Source organism: Lampris incognitus, chromosome 18 (assembly GCF_029633865.1).
Source record: "Lampris incognitus isolate fLamInc1 chromosome 18, fLamInc1.hap2, whole genome shotgun sequence".
Classification (NCBI taxonomy): Eukaryota; Metazoa; Chordata; class Actinopteri; order Lampriformes; family Lampridae; genus Lampris; species Lampris incognitus.
This window is the reverse complement of record NC_079228.1, coordinates 35,562,292-35,572,191: the sequence shown is the minus strand read 5'-3', so window position 1 is coordinate 35,572,191 and position 9,900 is coordinate 35,562,292. Positions and strand designations below refer to the sequence as shown.

Here is a 9,900-nt window from a genome sequence, read left to right as displayed (position 1 = left end):
ACAGAGAGAGCGAGAGAGACAGACAGACACAGAGAGAGACAGACAGACACAGAGAGACACACACAGAGAGACACACACAGAGAGAGCGAGAGAGATACAAAATGGAGACATTTGGATCAATCACTTCAAAAAACTATATAGAAACATTCTCCTATGTACCCGGTGTACCCCGAGGCACTCTGTGGGGGTACTGCGGGAGTATGGGGTACCGGGGCAGTTGCTACAAGCCATCCGGTCCTTGTATAACCAAAGTGAGAGCTGTGCCCACATTCTCAGCACAAAGTCAAACACGTTTTCGGTGGGTGTCGGACTCCGCCAAGCTTGTCCCTTGTCTCTGATTCTGTTTGTGACATTAATGGACAGGATCTCAAGGCGCAGCCAAGGTGAGGAGTGTGTCCGTTTTGGGAACCTTAGAATTGCATCGCTGCTCTTTGCAGACGATGTGGTTTTGTTGGCTTCATCAGAACGCGACCTCCAGGGCGCATCGGTGTAGTTTGCAGCTGAGTGTGAAACGGCCGGGATGAGAGTCAGCACCTCCAAGTCTGAGACCATGGTTCTCTATCGGAAAATGGTGGATTGCTCCCTCTGGGTTGGGAATGAGTTGTTGCCTCAAGTGAAAGAGTTCAAGTGTCTCGGGGTCTTGTTCTCGAGTGAGGGTAGGATGGAGCGAGAGATTGACAGGCAGATTGGTGCAGCATCAGCAGTAATGCGGACGTTGTACCGGATCGTTGTGGTGAATAGGGAGCTGAGCCGGAGTCTGGAGTGCCCTACTTAGCTTGCTGCTACCACGACCCAACCCCAGAGAAGTGGCTGATGATGCGATGAAAGATGGACATTTCATCAGTACTGATTCAGAACAAACGCATATAACTGAAAAGTTAAACAAATTAGAATTGGCCATCAAAAACTTCTAGAACCCTTTGGACCTCCTGATTCCTGAGCAAGAACTGGGGGGAAAAAAAAGTTAAGCAACCTAAAGCCAAAAAAGCAAGTGGGCTTGACGGCATCCTAAACGAGATGCTTAAACACACAAGTAAAAAAATTCAAGTTGGCAATACACAAATTATTCAATTTGATCTTGAATGTAGGTTACTTCCCAGACATTACACCTATTACACCGATTTTTAAAAACGGAGATAAATCGGACCCTGATAATTACAGGGGTATTTCTGTGAACAGTAATCTGGGGAAAGTTTTCTGTAATAGCCAAATTGGGTTCATACCAAATCATCGCACATCAGACCATATTTACACCCTACACACCCTGATCAACGAATAATGTTTATCAAAATAAGAACAAAATATTTGCATGTTTCATTGACTTCAAAAAAGCACTTGGTTCAGTATGTCACATTGGTTTATTTTACAAACTACTTCAAAGTGGTGTAGGGGGTAAAACATACGACTCAATAAAATCCATGTATACAAACAACATGTGCAGCATCAAGGTTGGACACAAGAGAATATTATTTATTTCTCAAGAATGGGGAGTGAGACAAGGCTGCTGTTTTTCACCTGCCCTGTTCAACATTTGTATTAATGAATTGGCCACCATGTTGGAACGGTCCACAGCGGCTGGTCTTACACTTCACAACTTGGAGATCAAATTCCTGCTGTACGCAGATGATTTAATACTGTTAAGTCCAACAAAAGATGGACTTCAACAGTTTGAACATACTTGAATGTTACTGTCAGACCTGGGCCCTGGCAATTAACATCCAAAAGACCAAAACAATGATATTTCAAAAAAGATCCAGATGGCAGGGAAACAAATATCACTTTACAGTTGGAACACATACAATAGAAAACTGTTTGGAATATAATTATTTAGGCTTGAAAATAAGTACCACTGGAAATTTCAGCCCAGCAGTCAATGAACTGAGAGAGAAAGCACAAAGGGCATTTTATGCAACCAAAAGACAAATTCACATGCAGGTTCCAATGTTAATTTGGCTCAAATTACTTCAATCAATGATAGAACCCATTCTACTCTATGGAAGCGAAATGTGCGGCCCACAAACAAACCGAAACTCTGAACAATGGGAAAAAGATCCAACTGAAAATGCACACACTGAATTTTGTAAAAGCATCCTGCAGGAGCACAAGACATTGCATTGCATTGTTGAATGAAATTACACTGATTTGTAATTGATAAAATTGATGCAACATCTGGCGGTGGTGACAGGCATGGGCACAAGTCCATGAATACTGGGATGGCATCCAGCACTTTACCCGTACCCCCGTCCACAGGGTTAGTGGTTGTGTCAGGAAGGGCATCCAATGCAAAAGTTTGCCAAATCAGTATGTGGATTGACAAGACCATGCCAGATCGATCAAAGCCCAGGTTAACAACAGCCGCCATGGGTGCTGTGCAGGATACAGTACAGGGTACTGATGGAAACTGTAAGATCCACCGCGGCGACCCCTGAAAAACAGGGGAAAAGCTGAAAGAAGAAGAAGAATGCAACATCTGGCAGCAAAACGCTGAATGTGTTCTTTCCTCATAATGTTGTTTACATCTCGTACATCTAAAATGCATGGTTTGATACTTTCATATCTCATGAATAAAACACTTCCTCTAATAAGCTGGAGATGTAATTTAGCTGGTGGGCCACGGACTGAAGAACGTGACAGCTGGAGGTTGTACATGTTCACACACAGCTAGCCGTCAGTCCAGCTGGCGGTGTAATGGAGATGTGTGACATGTATGAGATGTAGATGTGGTTTATGAAAGACGCTAGCACAAAGTACAAACGTGAGATAGGTCGGACCACCGTGTTTAACAATATACGTATTTTTGAATGTTACAGCTGTGGCTGAAAATGACAACAGAAATAAACAAGTTTGCCTATTTCAAACATCTCCACCATTCAAATCAACCGCCAGTTGTCTACCCGGAAGTGTCTGTTGTTGTTAGCGTGGCATCATGGTGATTGGCTCTGTTGGTAAACAAACTCACGTGGCCTCTGTCACTCATGTCCATCATGATCATCATGTGCATTATGACCATCATGTGCATCATGTCCTTCATGACTATCATGTCCTTCATGTCCTTCGTGACCTTCATGACCATCATGAGCATCATGATCATCATGTCTATCATGGCCATCATGACCATCATGGCCATCATGTCCTTCGTGACCTTCATGACCATCATGAGCATCATGATCATCATGTCTATCATGGCCCTCATGTCCATCGTGACCATCATGTCCATTATGACCATCATGTGCATCATGTCCTTCATGACCATCATCAGCATCATATGCAGCATGACCATCATGTGCATCATGTCCTTCATGACTATCATATCCATCATGTGCATCATGTCCTTCATGACTATCATGTCCATCATGACCATCATGTGCATCATGTCCTTCATGACTATCATGTCCATCATGACCATCATGACCATCATGTGCATCATGTCCTTCATGACCTTCATGTCCTTCATGACTATCATGTCCATCATGACCATCATGTGCATCATGTCCTTCATGTCCATCATGATCATCATGTGCATTATGACCATCATGTGCATCATGTCCTTCATGACCATCATGTCCATCATGACCATCATGTGCATCATGTCCATTATGACCATCATATCCATCATGACCATCATGTGCATCATGTCCTTCATGACCATCATCAGCATCATATGCAGCATGACCATCATGTGCATCATGTCCTTCATGACTATCATATCCATCATGTGCATCATGTCCGTCATGACTATCATATCCATCATGTGCATCATGTCCTTCATGACTATCATGTCCATCATGACCATCATGTCCTTCATGACTATCATATCCATCATGTGCATCATGTCCTTCATGACTATCATGTCCATCATGACCATCATGTCCGTCATGACTATCATATCCATCATGTGCATCATGTCCTTCATGACTATCATGTCCATCATGACCATCATGTGCATCATGTCCTTCATGACCATCATATCCATCATGACCATCATGTGCATCATGTCCTTCATGACTATCATGTCCATCATGACCATCATGTCCGTCATGACTATCATATCCATCATGTGCATCATGTCCTTCATGACTATCATGTCCATCATGACCATCATGTCCGTCATGACTATCATATCCATCATGTGCATCATGTCCTTCATGACTATCATGTCCATCATGACCATCATGTGCATCATGTCCTTCATGACCATCATATCCATCATGACCATCATGTGCATCATGACCATCATGTGCATCATGTCCATCATGACCATCATGTCCATCATGTCCATCATGACCATCATGTGCATCATGTCCTTCATGACCATCATGACCATCATGTGCATCATGTCCTTCATGACCATCATGACCATCACGTCCATCATGACCATCATGTGCATCATGTCCGTCATGACCATCACGTCCATCATGACCATCATGTGCATCATGTCCGTCATGACCATCATGTCCATCGTGACCATCATGATCCATCATGTCCATCGTGACCATCATGTCCATCGTGACCATCATGACCATTGTGACCATCATGACCTGAGGCTTTATGCGCTGCATTATACTTCATTTTGGTACTTGTTGTGGATTTTTCTTGTCCTTTTAATGGGCTCTTGCCCCAGCAACCTCTGGGAAGAATAATCATCGGACAAATATTGGAGCAAACAGAAAATCTTTAATGCATCTGCAGATGGAGAGTCCTATAGTCACAGAAGTCAGTCTGTGAGGATATGCTCTCACTTGAGCTGGAGGTAGTGGTTTTTTATAGAGCAGTCCGTCGCGTCATACCCCATGTTCCCTGCATCAACCAAGGTGTTGTCTTACAAAGGAATGCAGGAAAACATCTACGTTAATCATGATGATGTGAGGTTGCTTTGTCCACCATTTTCAGATTCGGGATTTTGTTTGTTCATTTTTCAGATACATTTTCAACACATACGTGAATCAAACCATAATTATAACTGTATATAACACCAAGCACCAATTTGTGAAGAAAAAATATGTATTGGGGACCCACTCAAATGACCCCCTGTGGGTCCCTGGGACTGATTACATCACTGTGTGTGTGTGTCTCTCTCTCTCTCTCTCTCTCTCTCAGGTGTGCGTCGCCCCGTCGAGGCGGAAGGGGGCGGGGCCAGCGTCCACTACACGTTGCTGATTGCCTGTGTTCTGGTGGCGTTCTTCCTAGGCGCCATCCTCTCCGCCTTCCTGGTTTCCTGTTACTGCAGCCAAAGCGCCGCCCAGCGGGCGAGCCGGCTCAGCAAGGACCCCGAGGCCTCGCTGCCCCACGCCCTCTCCCTGCGCTCGCTCGCGAAGCTCAACGGCCTGCTGGACGGACAGCCGAAGGTGGGCGGACCTACCTGTTACGTAGGACATACCGGTCATATATGTCATTTGTGTCCACTGTCATGTTGCGCCGTGTTTTCTCTTCAATGCCCGCATGAAACTATAATCGGTCCTCCTGCTTGGTGCGCGTGTTCGATTCTCACGCTTATGTACCTCCGCTCTCCTCCGGCCGTAACTCGTCTCAAAGTGTCTCCTTGGTTTTCTCTCTTTATTGTCCGTAGGAGGAGAAGCTCACTGTCTCCACGCCAAAGATGTACAGCTCCTTCATCCCCAACGGCAGGACGGAGCCCCTCCGACCCCCCGCTCACCAGGGCCTCCCCCTCGGGGATCCTGACCGCAGCCTCTCCCAGGTACCCCAGTGCATGATGGGAAACATAGATAGATAGATAGATAGATAGATAGATAGATAGATAGATAGATAGATAGATAGATAGATAGATAGATAGATAGATAGATAGATAGATAGATAGATGGAACAGCAACAGTGAAGATTTTCCTTTTTCTCTTTCTTCTCTCTCAGGGTGATGGGGAGCTCTCCGGTCTTCCCACCCCAGACTCCACCCCTGAGCTGCCGATCAAGAACATGAAGGCCCTCCAGAACCAGCAGTACGAGAAGAACCAGAACAGCAACAACGCCAAGGAGAGTAACCCAACCTCCAGCTCCGGTTCTGGCTCCGGCTCCGGGCCGGGTTTTATGGCCGTCGTCGAGAGCTCACTGAGTCAGCCGGTGTTTGCCTTCTCTCACCACCACAGCAACAATCTGAGCAATGGGGCGGCACACGGGGCTTGTGCCTCCTTCTCCTCCTCCTCGCTGCACCTTACTGAAGAGAGGAGGATCTCAAACGATGAGCGAGCATCAGGGGGAGGTGTGGGGAAAGGAGCAGGGGGCGGTGTGGGGGAAGGAGCAGGGGGAGGTGTGAAGGGAGGAACGGGTGGAGCCGTCCCCCAGCAGTCGCTCCCTCAGACGGTGGTGGACGTGTCGGCTCTAGACGAGCTCCTCAAACACATCCAGGAGGTCAGCGCCTCGGGGAGCGGAGGGATTAAAGTGCTGACCTCTACCTCCTCTTCCTCCCTCTTCTCCTCTTCCTCCTCCTCCTCAGTAGCCCATCATCACCATCACAATCATCAGCAGCAGCAGCAGCACAGCCAGACACGCAGCCACCACTACAGCCAGAGTCATCCCCACAGCAACCACCACAGCAACCGCCATAGCAACCACCACAGCAACAGTAACCAGCAAAACCCAGAAATGGAGTCTGCTCCATTGTATCTCAGCACCTCCGCACTCCCCAGTGACGGTCTGCCCAAACACCTTGATGCACCCTCTCACAACTCCTCCTCCTCCTCCTCCTCCACGCCTCTCCAGCAGCAGGTGATCCCAGAGCAGCCCAGCGCGGGCGGGGCCGACACGGCCATCAGTGGCATCACAGCGACGCGGCCTCACCCCCGACACCACCCTCTCATCAAGATGGGCAGCGGGGGCGGAGGGGGCATGTCTCGCCACCACAGCTTTAACCAGCGGGGGGCGCCGCAGCCTCACTTCCTGGCCAGAATGAACACCAACAGCAGCAGCAACGGCCCCGCCGGGGGCGCCGTAGACACCTGCGTAGCCCGCAGGTCGCTGGTCGCCAGCACCTGTCTGACGAGGCAGCACAGCTACAGCGAGCCGCCCCACGCCCAGCGGTCGGCCATCGTTCGGCGGACGGCGTCGCTCAAACCTCAGCTGCCGCCCAAACCGCTGTTCCTCCCCAACGCGGCGACATCAGACTCAAGGAAGTATTGAGACAGGTGCAGGGGGTGCCGCCGGGGTACGGCTGTGCCAATATGGCTGCCGATACACTCGCTAGGACGTGGGAAAAAGGGGAAAAGCTCCAACATGGCCGCACTACACGTGAGGTTAACAGAGAGAGAGAGAGATTTAACAGGAGACGGGGGAACTGAGAGTACTTCCTGTTAGTCTTCATCAGGACCAATCAGCTGAGGATCTTTCCCCTGGAAAAGTGAAGACAGAGAGGAAAATCCTGACTGACTGCATCCCCCCCTCCCCCCCCCCTCCCACCTCTCTCTATCTCGGATTCATGGCCATTCAACCTGACCCACTGAAAGTCCAGCAGGCAGCGTGAAGACGGACAGAACGGGTGTCATCTTAAGGGACCGTGGCTCAGACCGAGCACCCCCTGCTGGACGGTGGATAAAAACAGTTGTTCTGGTTTCATTGCCCGAACTTGGGCGTGGACGGAGACCTGGGCAGTCCGAGAGCAAGATGGCTTCCTGACCATCTGTTGTAGACTTCTTCTAGAAACTGCTCCGAGTGTTTAACAACCCCCCACCACGTCGGTGCTGAGTCAGACACCTGGGGGATGGCATGCCTTTTTACAGACACACACACTCTCACTCACACACACACACACACACACACACACACACACACAGACCAGTCACATAGTTTTTGAATGGACGCTGTTTTCCCACAGCCAAACCGTCGTCCCTTGTCCCCGGGTTGGTTGGCGTCTGCCAGAGAAATGTCCGACTTCCCGCCTCAGGACCCGGCCGACGTGGAAGGGAAACGTCTGGCGGTTTCCTCGCTCCGGGTCATTTCCCCGTGGGCGGGGCGATAAGACGTCCCCGGTGTTTTTTCAGGGTCGCTGCAGCTTCCCATCGGAGCGGGGGGGGGGGGTCTGTTTTAGAGGGCGCGGATCCAGGTCCGGCTTCCTGTTGTCTGACGGCGGCGTGCTTCTGTTTGCCCCGAGAGAGGAAAGACGCTGACACACACGCAGGTTTCGCAGGCCTGTAACGATGGCGGCCATGTTCCGACAGGAGCCTTCCCGTTGAGATCTGGTGCAAACTTGCCGGTCCCGCCTCCCGGCACCTCCACCCACAGACCTGGTGAACGTCCTTTTGTACCACATTGGTATCCAGCGACGCCGCTTCTGTCAGGGGTCACGGTGAGGTGGGTGGTGGTGGTGGTGTTGACGGTGGAGGTGGCGGATGAATAAAAGCGAGTTGTGCCGTAACTGTCAAGTGTTGCTGAAGAGAGTCTGAGCTCGGCAGAAATGCTTTTGAGGTGACTCGACTACAGAAGGGGGGGGGGGTTCAGATTTTAATATTTCACCTGTGCCCAAAGGCAGGAAACCCCGGCTTCAGAAAGTAGACGTACTCACCGCGTATTTGCTCCACCCGTGGACTAAACCAGCTACCTGCATGGGTGGAGCAAATATGCGGTTAGTACTTCTGCTTCCCGAAGCGGAGTCTTCCATAATAAGCCCGCTTCACGGTCACGCGGGGTCTCCCGTACTGCCCACAGTTCCCGTCATCCTGCACTTCCGGGTGTACGTCAACAAAACTGTCCAGTGAATGAGTGGGACGGAGATGGAGATATGACGAGGGTCTTCTACCGCCACATTTTAATTAGCCGATAGCACATCGACGTCCGTATTCTCCTAAAAAATGACTGGCCGCGATTGGCTGTCAATCAGATCAAACTCCCGCCCCTCACTAAGTCCCACCACACCGTCGTTCCATTCCATTCAGATAAACGTCACGTTGTGCGGGCTCGTTGTACATCAGATGTCGTTTCATGAGACATGCGAGGAGGTATGTGTCTCGGTCATGTGTCTCGGTCATGTGTCTCGGTCATGTGTCTCGGTCATGTGTCTCGGTCATGTCCACATGTTCTTGCAGTGCGTTGACCTGGCTAATGGATTTGTGTGATGGTGTGTGTGTATTGTTCTGGTCTGGTGTAGCTTGACAGCAGGGGGAGTGTGTGTCTAGAGGCACTGGACCTGCTCCTGTACATCCTGGTATTTGGGGATACAGCTCGATGGTGTCTTGGACCTGCTCCTGTACATCCTGGTATTTGGGGATACAGCTCGATGGTGTCTTGGGCCTGCTCCTGTACATCCTGGTATTTGGGGATACAGCTTGATGGCGTCTTGGGCCTGTTCCTGTACATCCTGGTATTTGGGGATACAGTTCGATGGCCTCTTGGACCTGCTCCTGTACATCCTGGTATTTGGGGATACAGCTCGATGGAGTCTTAGGCCTGCTCCTGTACATCCTGGTATTTGGGGATACAGCTCGATGGCGTCTTGGTCCTGCTCCTGTACATCCTGGTATTTGGAGATACAGCTCGATGGCATCTTGGATCTGTTCCTGTACATCCTGGTATTTGGGGATACAGCTCGATGGCGTCTTAGACCTGTTCCTGTACATCCTGGTATTTGGGGATACAGCTCCATGGCGTCTTGGACCTGCTCCTGTACATCCTGGTATTTGGGGATACAGCTCGATGGCGTCTTGGTCCTGCTCCTGTACATCCTGGTATTTGGGGATACAGCTCGATGGCGTCTTGGTCCTGCTCCTGTACATCCTGGTATTTGGGGATACAGCTCGATGGGGTCTTGGTGGAATCCGTCCTCAAAGCAGCGGGTTGTGAATGGCAGTCGTTCGTTTCCGCGTGTCCATGCAGTTTGCCGTGCGGCGGCCTGTGTTAAGGGTGTAACGCCGCTGTTTTTGGCGGGTCATCTGTTGGAGACTAAAGACAAGTGGCGCCACC

The 9,900-nt window shown here is 49.8% G+C and overlaps 1 protein-coding gene across 1 annotated transcript in view; it reads left to right on the top strand.

Annotated features, from left to right (window-relative positions):
- Window positions 1–8,978, top strand: part of LOC130128439 (semaphorin-6D-like) — a 187,918-nt gene extending 178,940 nt beyond the window's left edge. The window contains exons 19-21 of the mRNA XM_056298049.1: window positions 5,098–5,345; window positions 5,567–5,695; window positions 5,866–8,978. Of these exons, the coding sequence (XP_056154024.1) occupies window positions 5,098–5,345; window positions 5,567–5,695; window positions 5,866–7,128 (1,640 nt within the window). The 3' untranslated portion in view covers window positions 7,129–8,978. The remainder of the gene's footprint in view (window positions 1–5,097; window positions 5,346–5,566; window positions 5,696–5,865) is intronic.
- The last annotated feature ends 922 nt before the right edge of the window (window positions 8,979–9,900 follow it).